At 30.3% G+C, this 25128-nt stretch overlaps 1 protein-coding gene across 14 annotated transcripts in view; it reads right to left on the bottom strand.

Annotated features, from left to right (window-relative positions):
• The window catches only part of LOC122533697, a 189994-nt gene that overhangs the window by 57578 nt on the left and 107288 nt on the right, over window positions 1-25128 (bottom strand). For 11 of the 14 annotated variants that reach the window (XM_043663662.1, XM_043663667.1, XM_043663669.1 and 8 more), the window contains 5 exons: window positions 9121-9168; window positions 2490-2686; window positions 1989-2181; window positions 1155-1253; window positions 743-882 (listed from right to left, as the gene is read on the bottom strand). In XM_043663662.1, coding sequence (XP_043519597.1) covers window positions 743-882; window positions 1155-1253; window positions 1989-2181; window positions 2490-2686; window positions 9121-9168 — 677 coding nt within the window. The remainder of the gene's footprint in view (window positions 1-742; window positions 883-1154; window positions 1254-1988; window positions 2182-2489; window positions 2687-9120; window positions 9169-25128) is intronic. The other 3 variants (XM_043663671.1, XM_043663665.1, XM_043663672.1) reach the window with 3 other exon arrangements.

Below are 25128 nucleotides of genomic sequence, written 5' to 3'. Positions count from 1 at the left end.
GAGAAATTAATTTTCAGAAGATGAAGCGTAATTCATTTTTACAAATGTAACAAATTTGATCACCTCGAATGTATCCTGTTATTTTTAAAGATATGGGAAGAAACTTTATTTACAGAATTTGTCTGATACGTGCTATTTATTTAATAATTTATTCCAATAAAACAATAATATATTCCTTTATGAATAAAGTTTCCCCATACATTCAAAACTGACAGGAATAATCAAACTAGCCAATGTTATTGAAATATCTGTTAATGTAGCGATTCATTTTATTTTTTCATTTATTCAATCCCACGCTGTGGCTTAAAGATTTTAGTATCTATAAATATGGCACGATTCACAATATAAAGTTAGATGAATAAAGACACAAGTAATATAGAAAATATTAGCTAACGAATTTAATTCTGCGTCAAGTATTTTTTTATATTTACATTGTACAATTGTACAACAAATGTTAGCGACTGTAACAACTTTAGACTTTTCTGGTACCTCCGAGCACCCGAAAGGAATAGCAATCAACAAGATTGCAAAATATGCGAATAAATTGATGAAATTGCACGATTGTAATAAATACAGAAACATCAAGTACGTATAAATACTAAATATCTCACGATTATTGCAGCGAGGGATTAATAATAAATCGAAATAGATTTCACAGCCAGCTGAAACCTAGATGTTAATGAGCCTAAATTCTAAAGCTATCGAATAATTAACTCAACACAGATGATATACAGAGACCTACCGATCTTAAAACAAGAGGAATACCCTCCTTAGTCGTTGGGCCAATACCCTCGAATTTTCGAGGACCCAAATCGGCCATCTTCTTCGGCGGTTCATTTTCCGTTTCCGGCTCGCTCTCGTACTCTTTCTTCACCGTGTAAACTGAGCGAACATCCGTTTAATTTCACAATGCGCTCACCGTGAAACGCGTTCGGTTCACGCGAACTTAACAATGATTAATCGTATATATCGCGTGCAACGTGAAAAAAAAAAAAAAAAAAGAGAACCGTCCCGCGACACACGACAGAAGCGAATTAAAACGTTTTGAAACGTTCGGATCCACGGACGAACGATTGAAAGTCGAAAATCACGTGCTCGAAGCACGATTCAGAAAATAGTCAGCGATCATGGATCTGTGAAAAATCTGTACTCACTGATCTCGCCTGGACTAATTATCGGCTTTTCGTCGCTCGGAGGACGTTTTATCGTTTCGTTTTCCTCGAGATACGCTGCTCCTTTCGGCAACTGTCCCTCTAGAATTGCACGAGGGTAATGATTATATTGGTACGTAACAGAAATTTTTAAAAAAGATTGGTATATAACAGAAATGACATGGATCTTCCGAGGAATAACAAAGATATAGAGTTTATTATGTGATAGGAACTCAAAGCGAAGTCGAATCAAATATCGAGCCCAGAGATTATATCGTGGTATAAATTCTCTTGTTTGAAGGTGATTTACTCGATCATTGAGTTTCAATGTTGCATAGAAAATAATAATTAATCACCAAGTATGCAATATAATATAATATAAAATATAATGCAATAAAATATAGAATAAAATAGAATAAAATATGAAATAAAATAGAATACAATAAAATAGAAAATTAAAACAAGTGTAATGTGTAATACACGTTTACCAAAACAATTTCATCAAAAAAGTGACTGTGATCAAATCTAAACACGACATAATTATTAGAAACATTCTTATAATTTATTTAATTCAGTTTAAATTTTATACGTCTTGTTATATATATTTTTAAATCTCCTAAGAAAACCACAAATGTTTATTGCGTTGCATTTAAATTCCTTGCTGTTGTTTAATGCTACTTCAATTTATGTTTAAATCATTTATCATCGTTTAATATATATTCAAGCCGGTATTGAAATTATTCGTCGTTCCTTAGTATTATTTAAACGAGCAACCCAATCGTCTTTTCCTCTCGTGTCAATTTATCTTTCACGCCCTCGACCCGCGTTATCTCTTACCTCTCGCTTTCTGCAGTAATGTTATAGTTGGATTCTGAGCACGCGGCAGACGAGGCGTTGAACTTAATGAATTTAATCCTTGCGACGGCGCCGAGTGCGAATTGACAATTCGCGCGCTGCTCTCATAACTGCTTCGCGATGCTTCTTTCTTTTCGATTTCCGTCTGCCAGGGTGGCGGGGCGTCCGGTGTATCCTGGTAAACGACGAATGAACACACACAGATCGTTAGCGATAAACAGTTAACAGTCTCAAAGGGACAGAAACTTTACTCAGCAATAAAAAAAATCTTTCTCTCCAAACGTCACAGACAAAAAACGCGATTCATAATGCGAAAAAAGCAATTCATAATGCTACGAGGTAACATTTGTACTCCAGTCAGAATGTCAGAATTTTCGTAGACTTTGCCAACGTTTACGCTCGCGAAGCGAAAGATATCTGAAATGGCCCCCTCTAAATTTTACAGACGAACGAAATGGATAGGAAGCGTTCTTGATAACGTACTTCTTGCTGCGTTAGCTTCCTTCGGCTCAGAATGGGGCTTTCGAATTGCACCGGTCGAAATTCCTTTTTCTCGGGAACTGGACTGGCTCCGGCGCTGGAAGGCGTCCAGACGGCAGGGATCCCATCATCCTTCTCCGATTCTTTTCGCTCGGGGCTCGGCTCCTTCGGTGGTGGCTCGCTTCCGGGTGACCAAACGCCTGCTCAACAATCATTCGTATTATTCTACCGCGATAAAAATAAACATTCGTGTTACTATAATATTCGTTTAAATGTACACGATATATATATATATAGTATAATTACTATATATAATATTGTATAATTATATATATATATATATATATATATAATATATACATATATATATATTGTATAATTACTTATATATGTATGTGTATTCATACTACTAATATTTTGTAGTTGTAATTATTATAGACTGCGAATATTTACGTAAGTTTATGCTTTTACATATATATATATATATATATATATATATATATATATATATATATATATATATAATTATTATATATATAATATTGTATAATTATACATATATATATATATATTATATATATATATTGTATAATTACTTATATATGTATGTGTATTCATACTACTAATATTTTATAGTTGTAATTATTATAGACTGCGAATATTTACGTAAGTTTATGCTTTTATATATATATTGTATAATTACTTATATATATATGTGTATTCATACTACTAATATTTTGTAATTGTAATTATTATAGACTGCGGATATTTACGTAAGTTTATGCTTTCGTTCTTTGTCAGATTATTTTATTGTACAGCTCAAACAGATTTCTTTATTTTTTGGTGTTTTCATTGTTTCTTGTTTTTTATTCTGCGCTCTTTTTTCTTCAAATAAAAATTAAGTTAAATAGAACCTTCTTTGTTTGAACTTTGTTTATTGAAACGATCTTATTGATTATAGTAAATGTTTCAATAATTAATTCAATAATGCTATTATAAAAAGATGTGAAAATAATCGCGAAAAAGTGGAAGCCAAAGGGGAAATACGAATTATTAATGTATATCTGTGCAATAGTATATGTATTTGTAGAGTATGTGAATATGTTTGTGTATATTTTAATAATTTTAATAACAAGGTATATTATTAAATAATATTGTATTCAGAGTCTTCGATTCTACTAAAAATACGAAAGATATTAAGAACTGAAAAAACGGTTTACAGAAAAAGTGACCAGAAACTGAACTGTATTTTGAGTATTTTTATATTCTGAACCATATACTGTTTATATTTTTGTTGTAGCTGTATATGCATCGTTCGTATTTTTTCATCTCCGAATTTCCCACAAATATACATAAATATTCGCGGTCTAGTAATTTTTACTTAAAAAAACGTGATGTTAAAAATTGCGCAGTTATGAAAAAGACATAAATACAAACGAAATCATTTATCATGCTGGACAAACAAGTTGCCATATTATCACATGTAGCTATCATTTGCTTCTAAAAAGCTTCAGCTTGTGTATCGTATTTATTAATTAAGATAAATCGTTATTAACGAAACCGTAAATTTTAATCAAATACTTTTCATGTATTTAAAGAAGAGAGAATATCTATATTAAATTTGTAAAAATTTATTACCTCGTGCCAGATATATTATTATGCAATTTAATTTAATATTAATTATTTTTTAATTGTAATAATCTGCTGCAATAAATTTTATTAATATAAATAAAATCTGGATTTCATAAAGAAAGCAGAGTATTCTTTTTATAAAACTTACCTTGTAGATTATCAAATACATTTAAATGTATTTCCATCGTTAAATTAATCTAAAATTACTTCTGTTACTTTTATACCATTTATCTATACTAAATGATAGTTTTTCGTTATGCTCTACACTTGCAATTTCGAAATATATACAAATTCAACGTAGATTTCAACGTACGGCATAACGAACGAAGTTTCGAAAGCAATTACTTCGTTCTAACATATTCCACTCCTGCATATTACGTTCTGAATCAATAAAATAACGTTTATAATTTGAAATTTACAAGACTGCGTTTACGTTGAAAATAAAATTTCCAGAATATCAAGCAAACTTCTTTTAGAATAAAAATATATTAGTATGTATTTACACTTTAAAAGCATATTAGTATTTTACGCTTTAAAAAAAAAAAAAAAGTAACTCAGATTATAACTAACTATTAGAGATATTAAGTTTATTAATATTACAAAATAATCTAGCAATAACTTCACGAAATTAAAAAAAAAAACATACGTCTGACTTTTAAGTGTACGAAGAAAAACCAAGAAGAATTAAAAGATCCTGCGAATAATTACCTACACAGTTTCATTAATAATATTTGCCAAACAATTTCAATTAATAAATTTTCTAAGAGCTCCCATTCATCCAACAGCAGAATTGCTTTGTTACAGTATTCGACATTTCGTTGTGCTCTATATATTTTTATATTCATTTCCTTTCAAACTACAGCTTGAAATAAGAATAAAACATTTTCGACTAGCGTTTCATTTTGTTATTCTGCGTAACATCGCAAATAGTCGCTCCGGCCTGTCAGTTACCGAATCAAACGGCCGATTCCAGTTTCGAATAAACAGCGTACGTGCCGAGTTCTCGAAAGCAAGAAAACAGCGCCTCGAGTTTCCAACGCCGAGACAAATGTTACGTTTCGAGCCACCGTGAACTCGGTCGTCGAGAAGCAAGAATTCCGGTAGAAGAGGCACGCTAATCTTGGCCCACGGAGGGGCATTATTAGATAAAGAAATCGTTCTTTCCGCGCCGATTTCTCGCTCCATTACGCGAACCGAACCCAGAAAAGGGCGGAAGTCATCTTTCGGTCTGCACGCTGAATGACGATAATTACTCCCCACATTTGTACTCCCTCGTGAAATCCCGAAATGGCCATTAGCTGTTCGAAAGAGTTTGGCCTTATTGTTGAGCTGGCTGGAATTTCAGAATTTCTGGAGCCAATGATAAAATAGGTGTTTAAGTTCTGGAGCGACTCGCGAAAGTATTTGAATGCTTGCAGGAACTTCTTGTGAACATATTATATGTATTATTATATATATTATATATATATATATATTGTATATATTATACGTTGTATATTGTATTATATGTATTATTATTATATGATATATATTATTATGTATATTGTATATATTATACGTTGTATATTGTATTATATGTACTATTATTATATTATATATATTATTATGTATATTGTATATATTACATGTTGTATATTGTATTATGTGTATTATTATTATATTATTATGTATATTGTATATATTATATGTTGTACATTGTATTATGTTTATTATTATTATATTATAATAATTATTGTTATATTATTATGTATATTGTATATATTATACGTTGTATATTGTATTATATGTATTATTATTATATTATATATATTATTATGTATATTGCATATATTATACGTTGTATATTGTATTATTATTATATTATATATATTATTATGTATATTGTATATATTATACGTTGTATATTGTATTATATGTGTTATTGTTATATTATATATATTATTATGTATATTGTGTATATTATACATTGTATTATATATATAATATATATTATATGAATTATTACAAGATATATTGGACATTTTATTAATGGCTGGTGACGCTATACCGACTTGGCTGTCACATTTATTATTTACTGCTGCAATTTCAAGAACTAGTATATTTAAATCTTTTGTCATATTCTGAAATATATATCGTCGCATATGTTTTATCTTGCTCGCATTTGAAGGAGAATTAAAAACCGACTTGAAGGGGAAATATCTTCTTTCACGTGTGTGACACAGATGAGGAATACGATCAAAAATTTCAAATCAAAATACAATATGCCGACGCAGGCCTCGTATAACCTACATAGAAATCTTTTACCGATATCATTACGAACACGTGGTAACATCGTTTGGAAGTATTTATTGATACAAGAGTGGAACGAATGTACGATTTCATATTTCTGTCTTCTTATTTCTTTAACAGAGAGAGAGACAGAGAGAGAGAGAGAGAGAGAGAGAGAGAGAGAGAAGATTCTATTCGTAGTGGATACGATAGTGATTCAAAAATGATGATAAATATAAAAATACAGAAATTGAGAATATTACATTTTGTTGATATATAATATAAAATTTCATTTCTATATGAAATGACATGAACGTATGCTGGCGATATTAACGAAAGAATAAATAAAGATATAGATTTGTATATTTTTTTAAATTATTGCATTATGTTACAAAAATACGATGATAATAAGTATTAAACACTTATAATAATATAATTTCGTATCAAAGTATCCTAATTTACTATTCTTTATTTTTCATTCCAAAGACACGAACAAAACATAATTTAACTATATGAATATTCGTATTATTCTGAAAAATCAGACAAGAAAACAGAGTGAGAATCGTCTCACGTTGAATTCTGGTAGTTTTTTTTTTTTTTTCTTTTTTTTCGTTTCAAAGACCTCGTACGATTCGGGAAGATAATTTCGACTTTGCACGCGTCGATTGCGGCGGGCAGGAAATAAGGCAGCGGTTTATTCGGTGGAAACGCTCGTAAAATTAGAAATTCGTGGGCGTTGATATTAAAGGTATGCCTAATTGCAATTGGCCGAGGCAGCATTGAAATACAATGCCCTGATGATTTTCTGGAACGGCCTGTCACGCTCTATGCCAATTTTCATTTCGATTCAATTTAAAATTACACCGCGAGAAACTGGCCGATCCTAATGAGCTGTGACTCTCTTGTTCACATGCAACAAATTCGCCACGAAGATCGAAAATTTAATTTTGTCCCTTGGTGTGAAATTGACACACTGATGGAAAATTAATAATCACAAAAACTACCAATATCTACAAAAACACCAACAAGTATTAAATTATTTATATAATTTTAAGGATCCAAGCGTGTCATAGTTATAATAAATTTGCCAATTCTATCGTTAACAGTAAATAATACTAAATTTCTACTCTAGATGCACAATTTTGTGCCATGATATTACACATTTTATACATACTTTATAATAATTTATAATATATATATCAAAGTCTGTGAAGTTGACAGAAAGAAATAATGAGAATTAATGTAGCACGGATGTGTTCGTTATGTGTTGGGGAAATAAATCATTTACAATAGTAATCTAACCTGTCCATTCTGCTCGTTCATACGTACTCGTTAACGCTGTGTTTCGTATATACACAAACTCATAATTGATCAACTTCCACTATCCAAACAAATAAGAGTAGAATATGTAGAAACCTAGCTTCTATTATTCGAACTTCTCAATTATTCGAGTCCTCGACATGTCCGGATAAACGAGGTTCCACTGTATCGTCTGTTTTACTTTCGATGCGAAACAGTTCTGGCAAACTAAATATTATTTCCTGCTGGACTGTTGAATTTCTTCATCCGTTTGCATGAATACGTGAATACGTGTATTTCGTCTTGATAAATTATTATTAATACGTGACAATTTTTATGGAGATGTGATTCTTTTTTTTTTTTTTATTTAGAGATAATACGTATTGCTTCATATCTAACTACGTAACAAATTTTAATAATCTTATTTTCGATTTTTATATATACTTCTATGTCTTGAAATAATAATTTTGCTTTTGTATTGTCGGTTATAAAAAATGAAAGAGATACTTATTTTCAAATTACAAAAGTTTCATCCGAACGAGGTGAAATCTCTAGCACGTATAATTAACATTAGGTAATTACAAACATGCACATTTAGAAAAAGAAGAAATACAGAACACACGTACAAAGTACACAACATGTAAATTATTATGGTCAAAGTTACATTACACAAATTTTAGTTTGAAAGTCCATCGTTTCAAAAATGTCATACGAAAAATTTTTGAAAAATAAGGAATCTACTGTATTCCCAACGAAATGAGTCTACATCACAAATTTTGCGAACGTTTGAATAACAAGTTTCATACTAAAACTAAATAAAACAGTTAATATCAAGAAATAATTTTCTTTCAAACTGAGGTAATGATGATATTAAGAATTCAATTCATTAAGTTTCATCTCCTCGTAAAATATATAAATATAAATATAAATATAAATATAAATATAAATATAAATATAAATATAAATATAAATATAAATATAAATATAAATATAAATATAAATATAAATATAAATATAAGTATAAATATAAATATAAATATAAATATAAATTATAAATATAAATTATAAATATAAATATAAATATAAATATAAATATAAATATAAATATAAATATAAATAAATATACCTAAGTTATTTGTTGGACAACAATTTTGATACGAAAATTATTAATATGTTTGTGATATTACAAACCGTATGGATATGAAAATTATTTTAAAAAAATTCCGTTTAAAAATCATATAAATTTTGCTTCAAATTTATATCAGAGAAAGATGCGATATTCCGTGACAACATGATTATATCTTTTGCAATAATTCTCACATTGCTAATACATACTACGAACGTACTTGTTAGACGTTCTATCCCCTTTCCAATACACAATTCACAGTAATGTAAAGCATTCTGTTAGTCTCACACGTTTCGTTTGCAACTTTACCTGGTGTTGCGGAAGAAGCTTTAAACGTGGGAGCGAACATAACGTTCTCTGAAAATACCAACAAGTATTTTAAGGATCCAAGCATATCATTATACACTGTCGTTTATTGAAAATACTGGCAATCCTAACAAATAAAAAAAAAAAAAAACTCGCGGCTACTAATTTCATAAATGGCGAATTATGAGAAACATTTCGTTTATCAAACTTCACGAACCTTTATCATTTTAAATTAAATATAATTCCGAGCAAAATTTACTGTCCCATGAAACTGTGAAGTGTTATATAAGCAAGTTTGACGCAAGGTTGTCCTGCATATGGCGGAGTAAAGCTTCCGCTCGTGTAATATTTATATGTAAATATTTAAAAAAATATACTAACCTAGAATAACCTAACCAATCGTCACATTTGATATTGTATTATTTTATTATTTTATTAAAATCTATTTTTTATTTTAAAAAAAGTTTGTAATGATAATATTTAAAAAAAATATGCATCTAACCAAACGTCATATTTCATATTGTATTACTTTATTTTAAAAAAAATATTTAAGTGAACGTCACGGTGTGTGATTTGTACTTTTTCATTTGACACTATGATTTCCTAACAACGACAATGTTCTACTAGTTTCTATTATCTTTCCGATCAATTATTATTACAGTCTGGTAATATTTGATTTTACGAGGAATGTATCTTTAAATGTATCTGTAAATGTATTTATATGTAAATATTTAAAGAAACATACTGACCTAGAATAACCTAACCAATCGTCACATTTGATATTGTATTATTTTATTATTTTATTTAAAATCTATTTTTTATTTTAAAAAAAATTTGTAATGATAATATTTAAAAAAAATATGCATCTAACCAAACGTCATATTTCATATTGTATTACTTTATTTTAAAAAAAATATTTAAGTGAACGTCACGGTGTGTGATTTGTACTTTTTCATTTGACACTATGATTTCCTAACAACGACAATGTTCTACTAGTTTCTATTATCTTTCCGATCAATTATTATTACAGTCTGGTAATATTTGATTTTACGAGGAATGTATCTTTAAATGTATCTGTTTTCTATGAGCGTATGCTCATCAATCATTTCACCTATTTCAAGTGCTCTATTTATATATAAAGGTGATATCCGCATTGACAGGCAACCGTGACCTTTGGAAACATGCCATGATTACTCCTGTTGGAGGCATAGCGTGTGTTGCCGAGTAAAGAAAAAAAAGAAAAAAAAAGAAACGAAGAAACTTCCCTCTAGCGAATTCCGCGAATAATACTCGTACATGAGTGTTATTTACTTTCTTCTGCCTTCAGCATCTTTTGAAAAGTTAATTTTCTAATTACATAATTTATAATTACATAATAAACACATAATGTAATTATCCGAGTGAATAACTTAGGAGACTTTGAGTTATACTATCGAGCTACACTCGTGGTAGGAATTATGGCTTCGATTTGAAAGAAAAAGCAACTTGCAGTCCTATAGGATATGAATTTGAATTTTCAATTTTAATTCTTCTATGATTCTTTCGAAAATTATAATATAATTATGTTATAATAACTAACGTTTGTTGAAGACTAAGAAGAACGTACGGTAAGGATAATGTGAAACTAAATTAATACGAATATAAATATGAATAAAATCACAAATCAAAATATAATTCAAATGAACGTGAATAATTCGAGTATAAGTAGAAATAAGAATTAATAATTTTTGAAAATAGGAATAAAATTAATAATTAATTGTACAAAAATGACTCGGTTCTAAGTTATAAATTACGTTATACTAAACTATTATATATTATTAAATTATATCATGTGAATTGTACATTATATTAAATAACAGATAAATGAAAGTATCATGTAGAAACTATGTGCGTACACTTAAATAGGTGCAATGGAAAATAATTTAATAAAATGAAAAATGATTTAAGCGTGACTGTATGTTATGAATCCAACAATATCAATACAAGCATAAATTTGATCGAGATAGGAACGTGAAATAATTCAAGTATAAGTAGAAATTAATAATAGAAGAATTAATAATTTTTGAAAATAGGAATAAAATTAATAATTAATTGTACAAAAATGACTCGGTTCTAACTTACAAATGACGTTATACTAAACTATTATATTATTAAATTATATCATGTGAATTGTACATTATATTAAATAACAGATAAATGAAAGTATCATGTAGAAACTATGTGCGTTCATCTAAATAGGTGCAATGGAACAAGGAAAATAATTTAATAAAACGAAAAATGATTTAAGCGTGACTGTATGTTATGAACCCAACAATATCAATACAAGCATAAATTTGATCGAGATAGGGGACGAACGAGGACTCGTTCGTTTGGTGCGAACGCACCGTAATATACACGTGAAGTATTTCCAGTCTTACGACGTGAAATGAGATTCATAGAGTCGCTACGGCCTTAAATCATGATAAAGAACATGCTAAAGACTTCTTAAATTGCTTCTTTATAAGAACGGTGCTGGTCATTAATACAGAAGCGAGCTTGATGAGCTTCAAAGCGAAAAGAAGAAGAAGAGAGAAAAAAAGAGGAAAGAAAGGAGAAAGGGTAAGAAGACGTAAAAAGATAGGAAAGTCTACGAGAGGGAAGGTAAAGTATCTCTTAAAGCACGATCTATAGATCCCTCGTGGCTGGCAACTTTCTAATTCTACAGTAGACCTCAACGTCTGGCCATTGATTAAACAAAAATTTCATAAAAACACGTTTGATGGTGATAATTATCATTTAATTGATAATTAAAATTTTACCATAATCCTTTATTCGTAATTGTCAGAACAATAAATTTCGTTAGATACTTCTGCACGCCAGTGTATCTCAAGCAGAACTTATTGATCGTAGGGGCGGGAGAGAAAGTAAAGACTCGTTCGTTGACGTTCGAATCGAATTTCGCGGCCGGAAAGAACCTCAGAAGCGGAAGAAGCCAGTGGCTGACAAACGAAAATAGCGCGCGACTTCTATCTCGAACACACGTATATTGCAATTTCGTGCAATCTGCGGAGCGGTAACGTGACACCTTTATGTAATCGAGAACCGGCAACCGACAGGCTTTGCTCCACGTTTTCCTTTCGATATTTGCAAAACACTCTCAGGTATCGCGAATTTTTCACTCATTTCTTTTTTTCTTTTTCCGCAAACGCAACTGTACCGTTGGATGGAACAAGAGCGCCAGGACGCCCGATGGTTAAAAATAACGTTAATGCTGAAGCAAATATAGCAATTGATCTGTATTTTCATTGCACGTTTAATATAAATTTCAGAAAATCTTCATCTCACTGTAACCCACAGATGAGAATAATGTTTCTCGATTATTTAAAAAATTAATTTAACAAATGTAACAATTAAATGTTATTCCAAAATTAATTTAATTAAGAAATAATGAAACGAATATAACAATTAATTTGTATTTCCATTAGATGTTCAGTTCTGGTTTACAATAAAAGCATTATGATTTTTACATTTTTACATTCTTTGCTCTTTATAGGAAGAAAAGAAGAATCCTTTTGTTATGATTTTAATTTCCAATTCTTTCGTAATAAAAAATAATTCTAGAAATAATATATTTTTCTCATACGTTGAATTAAAACTTTTTCTTAACACTGTGGAATGCAGTTATTTTATACTAATGTAATATATTACTATAACAAATATACTAATATGCAATTTAGATTGTGTTGAAACTGTTAAGAAGAAATTCTCTCAGTATCATATATACAATCACTTGCAACAACATCACTGCATATAAGAAATATTCAACGTTTAAATGTGAAAACTATAAGAAAAAAAAAAAACTTAAAATACATTGAGAATAATTATCTATCATTGCGTATCATTGATATATTTGCCAAACAAATCATCCAATTAATAAATCCCCTAAAGCAGAAGAAAATTGTAATCCTCACATGAACCTTCGATTCTAGTTTAATAATTGGAATTCGCGTCTAATTTATAATAAATTGAAATGCAAGAAATAAATTTTCCTCCGCAACAGTAGAAACAGAGAGTATTACATAAATCTTCAAATAATGACATCAACGCACAATACTAAACTTTAAAATTAGAACCGCCCGCGACGGCCCCGTTGGCCTATTTAGGGATTGACCATTTTTTTTTTTTTTTTTAAATTAAAAACAGACAACAAACGCTCACGGATTTATTTCCTATCGTTCACTGAGATCTTTTCTACGTCCAACGGTACAATTCTCGACACTTTCAATCAATTTAACACGTCCAAGTTCCATGTTCATTCTCCCCGGAATATTTACGAAGAAATTTCAACGCGTTAATCGCGAGAATTTCATTTCTTATGCGGCTTAAACGACAGTGTGTTTGAAAGAAACGTTGGCAGCGAATTGCTATGCAAGCCGTAACGCTTGTGTAAACGTTATCTGACAACATGTAAATATTCACGAACGCCTCTCGCAGATTCTCGTTTGAGACGAGGTAACGAGAGTCGAGCTTGTAATATCAGTCTCAAATACGATCGTACGCTTTGTGGAGTTTGCAATTTAACCGGCGTTCCGTATAATAATGGCGAATAACGAGATTGGGAAGTAATGAATAAATTTTTCAGATTATCATTTGCCATCGTTGAGTTTGTTGAGTTTGAACGTTTAGAGGACTCGGTGATAATGATCGCTGGATAATCACATCTGCTTCGAGGACTTGCATATTGTGAGCTTGTGAATCAAATATTCAATATTCATAAATTTAGTATAAAGTTTAAAGTAAAACTGAATTTATATGATCACATTTGAACTTCGATTTGAACTTAAAATTGAAACTTTGGTTAACTGAATGCGAGTTTTTGTAGAATACTAGTAAATAGACTTTTAATTAGAATCTCGGTATTAAAAAGGAATGACATTATAACTTGATTTAATATTCAACGTTCGTATTGATAACGTGTGTGTGATAGTTAAAATTTTGGAAAGACGATATCAGAAAAACCCAAATGGACACAATTACTTAAGAACCTATCTGTAAAGAAGATATTAAACATCAAATACTAAATATCTTTTCCTACATATCTTCAACTATAAATTATTTAATCTAGAAGAAAAATAAAAAGATAAAAACAGAATTGTTCTACAAGTACTTATTCATCACCTAGGATTTCCAATTGATTTCTTTTACAATATTACTATAGCCTCTCCCAGTCAAGGGATTCTTTCCTGTAAAATTACCGAATTCGACGAATCGCTTAGAACTATAATAGAAAATAGAAGAACCAACAGAACAAGAGAACGTTCTAAAATTGAAACAAAAATGCATATTATTTAACCAACACGACCACTCCTCTTCAGTCTTCGTCGGCCGAGCAAAAATCGCCTGCAAGGCAAGTACAACGACATTAAATCCCCATCCGAAACGAAAGCGATTTAACAAATCATTTGCAAACGGGCCGTGACAGAGAAACGAACAGAAAAAAAAAAAACAGAGAAAGGAACGGGGGAGGGAGCGAGAAATAAAAGACGAGGACCCGTCGTTTCGCGTTAGAACGGAAGCGTCGAGTGGCTGGTTCGAGCGCGTCCCATTTTAAAGCGGATCTCCGCGTTCGCAGGACAACCTGTTGAACGAGTCCTTCAGGCGACGTCGAAAAATCCTACCGCATCGCGCACCCCGTATTTTCAAACGACAGCTCGTCAAGCTCCACCTCTAGCGACCAGTTAGCTCACTCACTTTTCTCCAACATCCCGGTTCCCGCTTTCGTTCCACCGATTAAATCGACCGACCAGTCCGGCGATTACGTACAGAAACAGCGTTCCGCGATTACGAACGAACCTCGGGAGACGATCGTGGACTGAGAGGCGTCGCGACGCCCCGACGGCGACGACGCCGACGCCATCGTCCGCGATCTTCGCGTCGTTCGACTACGCAGAAGCCGGCGATTCAGAATAGTCGCGTGACGCGGCATCCTCGGCAACGCACGAAAATTCACAGTGCGAACCATGATCGCGCGTCAAACATACGCACACGTTGTACAATGGCCGACGAAATTGTTCGAATGCTTAACTATTCAGACATTTCGTGTACAGGTATGCGACAATTTTTTTTTATTAGCAACGTGATGAGAAGACACGTTTGTTATAATTGTACGTATTAGTGAAATTTGAGAACTTGAAAATGTATGTATAAGAGAATTACTATGATATTTGCTGCAAATGTGTTTGATAGATATATTTCAAACATGTAAAGACAAATCTGTTAGATTGATTATTGATGTAATGAGGTTAATACAGTGTTAATTGAATGAAAGTTTAATAACACGATGAATAATTAATATAATAGATGATGAATAATTTTGTAGCTCATATATATATACATTCAGATTCATTTCGAGTGTTACCATTTTGACTAATTGTGATGGACAAGTTTCATTACCAATCGAATATCAAAATGTTCCGTGTAATATACTAATGAAAAGTTTCTATAAATGCTCGAATATAATAATTGAATTATATTATTAATAATAATAATTTTCATGAATTATTAAATGCAGTAATTCGATTAGTACCTTGATTAGTATATGTACGAGATGTAACAGTAAATTGATAAAATTTGAAACCAATCTGAAACAGTACTCTAATTAACATACCTTGTGAACGATCGTCTTAAATTAGTATTGAAAATATTAATAAGTTTCCTTACTAACATAACAAATAATTAACAATTTACTCTGATGATCTCCGCTAAATAGACATACATCTGTACTAAATATATCTTTCAGATTTGTGTCAAACACTTGTGACATAATCACGATGCTCAAGTCTCGTAACAGTTTCGTGTAACGCGCAATAATATATTCATAATTATACGTGTTACAAAAAATATCTACAATCCGCAAGTGTTCGAATACTTTCGCGAGCAACTCTAGATACTCTTATTTTCCCTCTTTATTTACCTTCGCCGCGGTATTTACGGACAGTACGTGGAACTTTGCTTTTCTTAACTCTGGTTTGATGAACACCGCGCGTATGAAGTATAAATGGCGAAGAATAAATGGAGCTGAACTGTGTCGCGTACGAAATTAACGATTGTTTCTTTGAGTAAAGTTTTTACATTCTCAAGAAAATACACAGAGCAGTGTAGCCAAACGCGATCGCTTGAACATCTTTCTTATTTATTGCTGTCTTATGAACAAAATCGCGTTACTTCAACATGCTTTCTGTTTTCTTCGCAAATATGAGAAATTCAAGAATTTGTGGCATAGTTAGTTAGCACGAGTAAATATTTATAACATAACGTTTTAACATAATATTGCATTAATATTTATTATATAATAATTATTATATATATCATGTTATATTATTATATAATAATAATATATATTTATTATATAATATTACTTTTTTAATATAAATTCTATTAATATAATGTTTTATATTTCCTTATATAATAATAATATATATTTATTATATAATATTACTTTTTAATATTCTATTAATATAATGTTTTATCCATAATATTATTCCTTATACTCGTGATTAATCATATTTTAAAAATAACATTCTTTATTTCTCAGGAATTATAATATCATTTTTCCCCTGTTTTGTGTTCTTCTTCGTCTTCTAAAATATATTATATTTTAATTTTCAGAAAAAGCATGACAAAGTTCATTTCATTCGAGAAAACAAAGAGTGCTGCAAGCTTTTGCTCAGGAGTGTACTCTTACAGATGAATATCATTTATTCAGAAGTTAATTCATTAATATCGTTTCCACAAGAACGATGAATTGTTCGTGCGATTATACGAACGATAAATTATATAATAGCGGAGATTGTAACGTGATGCATACGTAAAACTATACAAAAAGATGCAATACGAAGAAATTGATCTCGTACGTTTTGTCTCGTTTAATTCATTACGTTCATAATTCTACCTGGTTGTATTATCGTCCAATTTATACCATACTATACTGAAACTCATTTAATCTTATTCGATTAAAATCTTTGTCAACTAAAAGCTAAATTTATGCCATGGAATATATTACTCCATAAAATATAAACTCCTCGTCTGCTCGATTTTGCATTACTCCTACGTAACATTGATAAATGTTTCTAATAATTAAATTGCAAATTTTCATGCACTCACGGATAATTTGAATGTGCAAAAATGTACAGAATTGATATATAAGAATATTCGTTGTAGTGTTTAAAATATCAAAGAAATCTCTATTTCTAGTTTTTACTTTCCATTATTTATAAAATAATAAATTGGCCCAAACATCTACAAACATCTGTAAAAAAAAGCATTCCACTAGAAATGTTTCAACTAAATATTGTACGTCGACGCTGACCCACATAGAATGTGATAATTATATCTTCGACTGCGATTTCATGGAACACATTGAGTTCTATTAAAGCACATCTGTATAAATTAAAGTGAAACTTTAATAAAAATTAATTTTATTGCACATTCAATCAATCAAATTTTTATTATTCCATTTAATCTTTCATTACCCCGCATTATTTAATCTTTAAATTTTATCTGAAATTTTGAACTCTATTACATTATGCAACCATAGTTTTTTACAAAAGCATATTGAATTTTTTACTATTCTCATTATTTCGTTATTACTTTTTAAATATAAAGTCCTTCAATTATATGTCCTTCTAATTTGTACTTTATTTCACTGGCAAATAGCGTCCATTACTGGAAACAGACAGGTGTTTCAGAAATTCAAATGAAAGAACTCCATTAAAAACCGAGTACCTTTAACTCTACTAAACGACAGAATAATTGGAATAAATAGAAATAAATAAATAACTAGAAAACTAACTAGAAATATTAATTAATCAATTAAAAATCATGACAAACGCATAAAGAAAGGAATTTTTTAAATTAATTCAATCGATAAATTACAACTTGCATCAAAAACTAAAATATACATTAATTAAATGAGTGAATATCTTAAAAACTAATTTACTATCTCATCTGTGTCTCCTTACATATATTTTTTGTATATTTGCAATTACTTTTGGATAAAATGCGTGCAGAAATCAATTAAGCAAGATAATGAAACGCACCTTTACCAAACAGAAATCCCTTGCCGAATTTCAAAGCACTGTCAATCTCGTGCAGCAGATCGCTTTCATTGTCACTTTCCTTCGTGTCAAAATTATAACCATATCCTTCAAAAAAAAAAAAAAAAAAAAGAAGAAGAAGAAGCATGCCAGAGCGGCTTAAAAAATAAAATAAATAGAATATAAGAAATAAAAAAAAATATCTTTTTCAGTAATTCTATAATCGGCGATTTTTCAAAGCGTTAGAAATTGTTCGTGAAATATTTACACTCATGGTTTTCCGCTCTAGAAAACTTGAAAGTGATCTCACAGTTACCGGACACGAACTGTGGATAGTTCTTTATTTTTAACAATGATCAAGTGGAGATTAGCTCGCGAAAAGTCTGGGTCTATATTTTACGTTCCGTGACAAAATACTGGGAAACATAAATATTACACAACAATATTAAATATTCTATTTTCATTTCTTTTTATTTCTTTCTTTTCTGATTTCATACGATGATTAATCAAATGACCAATATTCAATTACAAAACTGGAATAGTAATAACATTTTATCACGTGCTTTTCTCCGTTTCGATTAATAATTAATCAAACAACAAACATTTAATTACAGAAGAAGAGATATTGCTAATATTTAATTATAAATACTCATCTATAATATATTCACATGATATTAATTTAATATTGATACCAATATTAATACTTTATATGACAATAAATATAAAATGTGCCTCACATGCCAAAATTTACGGTAAATATTTCACGACTATATGTTTGTGTTAATAAATTAATAATAGTCGAATTGTGCTATAAGCAATATTACAAAGCAAGAATGACAGGCAGTTAATTAGTAACATAAATGAAATGAAAAATGAACCTAAACATATATTTAAAAGCCACATATATTTAAAATGTAAACGGCTCTCATACATTTTTACATTCGTGTTTAACAACTTTTATTATATCTTCAAATGTATATTTGAAGATATTATATATATGTATAAATTAATAATTATATATATATATATAAGTATATATATATATATAAGTTTTCATCATTCATATAATATATAAAATATGATGAAAACGAAAAAAATCGTTTCAACGAAAAATTCTTGGAATAATCTCGCTTCGTGGATGATTTTTGCCGAACTATTTGTAAAAAAACACTGTCTATTCGGGGAATTCGCGAGTAATCTGCAAACATGTGCTGCATATTCCAGTAATTCCAGTTTCAATCAAAATCACCGAAAGCCAGTACGCACTGCTAATATTGACAATAACAATTCTAAAATCCCGTTACTAGAACAAATTACATCCAAATATTGGTGTTACCAAATATCACTGGTAACATAACCGTTCAACTATCACCACGAATACATTTTGAGAGATGAAGATTATTCTTGATTTGAGAATGTCTGAGAAAAAGAATGTCTGAAAAGACGCAGTTTTCCAGAAAATGGAGCAGACAACAGACATACAAAAAGCAGATGACAGGCTGCAAGAAATATTTCTCAATTGAAACGATTTCTGTTATTAGGTTCTAGTGAAAACATTAATTTAACTTCCATACCAACTACAAAAATTTCTACAACAATTACAGCTACTGTTATTAATCGCAAAAATTCCATATCGATTTACAAAGCTTCAATACTAATTGTAAAAACTATTATTAATTTGCAATTGTTACGCATAATTTTCCTAGTAATAATACTTCATTTGTAACCGGTTTGTTTCTTAATATTAACGTCCAAGCCCTCACGATTTTAAATACTTGTGACAGAAACGACAAACTAACTGATCTTTTCCACGCGTTTATTTCGACTTGCAATTGCAAGAACTACAATTACTAATTAGAAAAGTTCGTACTAACTTACAACACTTCGATATTAATTGCAAAAACTTCCATCAATTATTAATTTGCAACAACTCCTATATAGTTCCTCTAGTAAAAGCCGACACAGCAGCAAAAGAAGCCTCACCTTCTAATCGCAACCATCTTCCAATCCCCTGCGACGACCAAATAATCCATTGCAAAAAAAGTAGGAAAAAATGAATGGAACAATACATGGAAAACAACTAAAAGCACCCAACTACACAAAAGTATCCAAGACTTTCACCAACATTAGAAACAGGAAAGAAGGAATAATTATCACACGCCTAAGAACCGGTCATACCAAGCTGACACATGAACACAAAATCAAAAACACTACACCACCCACCTGCACTCATTGCAATAACCATCCATTAACAATAATCTACATACTGCACGAATGCCACAGAAACCCAAAGACAGAAATACGGAATCAACGCAAACATAAACCTGACATTTCAAAATGACATACAAAGAGTATTAAAATATCTCAGAAACATAAACAACTATACACATATCTAACGAAAAGAAAAATAGAAGAAGAAGAAGAAGAAGAAGAAGAATTCCTCTAGTGTGTATTAACGGTTTATCTTAATAATATTATCAGTCCAGATTTGAAATATTGATCAAAAAAACTACACCACCCACCTGCATTCATTGCAATAACCATCCATTAACAATAATCTACATACTGCACGAATGCCACACCACAGAAACCCAAAGACAGAAATACGGAATCAACGCAAACATAAACCTGACTTCTCAAAATGACATACAAAGAGTATTAAAATATCTCAGAAACATAAACAACTATACACCTGTCTAATGAAAAGAAAACTAGAAGAAGAAGAAGAAAAATTCTTCTAGCGTGTATTAACGGTTTATCTGGCTTAATAATATTATCTGTCCAGGTTTGAAATATTGATCAAAAAAACTATACCACCCACCTGCACTCATTGCAAATAACCATCCATTAACAGTAACCCACATACTGCACGAATGTCACACCACAGAAACCCAAAAGCAGAAATACGGAATCAACGCAGACATAAACCTGACATCTCAAAATGACATACAAAGAGTATTAAAATATCTCAGAAACATAAACAACTATATACATGTCTAACGAAAAGAAAAATAGAAGAAGAAGAAGAATTCCTCTAGCGTGTATTAACGGTTTATCTGGCTTAATAATATTATCAGTCCAGATTTGAAATATTGATCAAAAAAACTACACCACCCACCTGCACTCATTGTAATAACCATCTATTAACAGTAACCCACATACTGCACGAATGCCACACCACAGAAACCCAAAGACAGAAATACAGAATCAACGCAGACATAAACCTGACTTTTCAAAATGACATACAAAGAGTATTAAAATATCTCAGAAACATAAACAACTATACACATATCTAATGGCACCGTCGTTGCTAATGACCTCGCTACCGATGCGACATTAAAGAAAAATAGAAGAAGAAGAAGAAAAAGAATTCCTCTAGTGTGTATTAACGGTTTATCTGGCTTAATAATATTATCAGTCCAGATTTGAAATATTGATCTCTAAGCTATCTGATCTCCTCCGCGTATCGCCCTGGGAAACATTTATCCTGAACGTTTATTTCAGACGGCAGTCTGCGTGAAACGTGGAATTCGACGCAAACGTAGACGGGTGAAGTAATATGAAAAGGGTGAAGGTCCCGGGTGATGTTCCACACGGCGGATGTAGCAGCGCCGGTGTCGCAATTCGTTGGAAATAGCTAAAATCGAGACGATGGTTCCGACGCGAAGCTGGACGCAACGACGAAACGTTCTAGCAAGCACTGGCCTATTTTCTCGATCAGGCCTATATTTAGGTTCTCATTCTCGAGTGAATCATGAACAGCTTTGCAGCCAGCCTCCGGCTGATTCGACATAGAGAAGAAATATATTGGTAGATGATAGATATTTATCACGACGGTCAGAGAATATTCTTTCTCTTTCCTCGCTCTTGCGAAATGTCGGGCAATAGTGGAACTTGGAAGTTTCCACGGGTTTCCCTGTATTTGACACTTTGCTGTTTTCAGCAGCGGAACTATCAAATCAAGTTGAAATGACGGGTATTGGATTTTTCTCATCTTGTCAATATATAAATAAGTGTCGGTGGTAATGGTATGGTTATGTATAATAAATATATATTAAATGTATATTTAAGAAATATATAATATATTTATTGAAATTAGTCATTTGAGTATATTTGATTTAATTACTGAATTACCAAACGACCGGTATCGGTTATTTATTTTCACAATTATTGATAATTATTTATAATTACGGGATATATATTACTTTAATTCTGACTATATTGTAGTTTGATTAAATACTGAAACTAATCAAACTGAATTTACATTTATACCCATTTAAGAGAAGATTCGGTAATTATGAAATTTTCAATCTCAGCTTCTAACAAGTAAGAAAATATAATTAAACAAAATATCTAAATATCTAAAGTATATAAAAATTCAATAAAAATGTCAAAGTATTTATTTTATACGCCGTAAAATCGTATAACACAACGAGTCGTATCTTTGCGTCTATTTAGTTAAGATATTTCGAACTTTTTACACGACGGGGCTAAAAATTCCACGCGAAAGTTTATGTGGCACGAAAAAAGGCATGAAAATTTACGACAGTAGGAATGCTTATAGCGTTAGGTAATAATTTTGTGTTCTAGTTGTAACGATAACCTACGACCCACGCGAAAGCCAACAAACTTATCTCTCGGCATTTCCACTTTATTGGCAAGAAACCAATCCGCTTCTCATCTATCGATTCAGCATATAACCCCTCGCGGTATCTCGTTCCCCGTTTCATTATCTTTTATGGGATTTAAACGATTCAAGAACCTTTTTTTCAATCAACCTCGAATCAATTTCTTTGCCGATGCCTCTGAAAATGAACTTTCACATGATTCGAATTTATATCCTTCGCTATTTAGTTTGTCACGTCTGTGTTGCTTGTCTATCTCTTTATTTGTATTATATCGAAATAAATTTTTACACGAATAGAAATGATTTTGATTAAGTAAGTAACTGACGTTATACTGTCGAAATAGAACGTAATTTATATTTGCATTGCACTTTATATCGAGATAAATTTTTATACAGAAACAAATGTTATTTCATGCGAAACAAATTTAAGTACTACTCGACATAAACACCTGATGAATGTAAAGAAAGTCATTGATGTATTGTTGAATAGTTTAGTAATTGGAAATTATGTTTCAATTCTAGAAATAGAAATATATTTCATTCATAGAAAAATGCACAAGATGTAAAATTAGAAATAAACAATTCGTTTACTTGTTATTTTTAAATTATTAGTGAAATTGTGAATTTTTTATTTTTCGATATTTATAAAATGTTTTTCGAAATTTGTTTAATCTACGTTATATTTTAACATCATTTGTGTCGATGTATTATTACTATGTTCAAAGAAAATTTTCTACGATCGAGGAAAAATAATTACGTATATATCTATTTAAAAAATAAAAATTTATATTGTTTAATTTCTATATCTTGTGTCTCTATAACGTTAATATTATTCATAAGTTGCACAACATAAAAAAAAAATGTTTTTATCGTACATTTTGTAATGCATAATCGTATTAGTCGAATCAAATTGATGTAGCTTATCGACCAACTTCGATTTTTTTTAATATACATTCATGTTTCGTAGTACTTTTAGCAGAGTGAATTTAATACCATTTTGAATATTTTTCATTACTTCCATACTACCATATTTTTAAATAAAAGTTATATATACAAGTTAATATAAAAGTTATATATAAAAGTTATATATAGTACTACCATATTGTTAAATAAAAGTTAATGTATAATATATATAATTTAGAAGTAATTAAAACCTAATATACCCTGAAAATAGAACAATCTTTTTTAAAACAAAATTTTGTAAAAAGAAATCTTGTTATTCCGTTTGTCCCTATAAATTCCTTAAAATTAAACTAAGTATATATAAAGTTTTAGATAAATAAAACCTGCTAGTCAAATATACGCAGCCCTCAAATAATGCAGCAACTATTTTGATCATAGTTGAAATACGTCAAGTGTTAAAGCGTCAATAATTGACATACATATTTGTTCATACATCACACGTTATTTTATAGTTCGATCGATTAACGCTGACTTTGAACATAAGAGATATCTCCCCCCCCCCCCCCTACATCATTTGCAATCTGATCAAAGTAACAGATTTTTATTATCGTTTTAAATTGTTTTATTATCACGTTATAAATTGTTTGTTGTAATCTCATCGAAGTACTATATCAATTCGAGCTCGATGTTTGAACAAAATTTAAAATATATATGAAGGGTAGAATATCTTCGACTCAGCGAACGTTTTAATTGTCGTTAAATAAATATCGCTTCGCACATTTTTTTCTATTTCTTCAAATTCAATTTTAATCTATAGTCCATTATATTTCTAATATCTATAGTCTATTATATTTCAACTATATAATAGTATATTTCGTCTATATAATATTATACTTCTAATATTTATAGTCTATTATATTTCAACGATTTAACAAAATTGCACATTACCATCGCTAATTAGAACGAATATATAAAGTGAACCGAGACGTAACTATTAACTAACTAGTGAAGAAGATAAAAATATATTTTCGAGGACGGGAGTTCTGTATAATATATTTATATATTATATAATATTATACTTCTAATATCTATAGTCTATTATATTTCAACGATTCAACAAAACTGCACATTACCATCGCTATTACCAACGAATATATAAAGTGAACCGAGAACTAACTACTAACTAACTAGTGAAGAAGATAAAAATATATTTTCGAGGACGGGAGTTCTGTACGAAAAAATTTACTATCTCTCGGAAACTGCTTTTCCAAGTTATGGCGTAGCTTGTCTGATAAATCTTTTGCAAACGGAGCTGCCAATGAAAAATACAACCAAAACGGGAAAAAAAGATACAACGAAAGTAGTATCTTTTCAGAATCAACTGAAAATACGACGAGAAAAAAAGAA

Source organism: Frieseomelitta varia, unplaced genomic scaffold (assembly GCF_011392965.1).
Source record: "Frieseomelitta varia isolate USP_RPSP 00005682 unplaced genomic scaffold, Fvar_1.2 scaffold_545, whole genome shotgun sequence".
Classification (NCBI taxonomy): Eukaryota; Metazoa; Arthropoda; class Insecta; order Hymenoptera; family Apidae; genus Frieseomelitta; species Frieseomelitta varia.
This window is presented reverse-complemented; position numbering and strand designations above follow the sequence as displayed.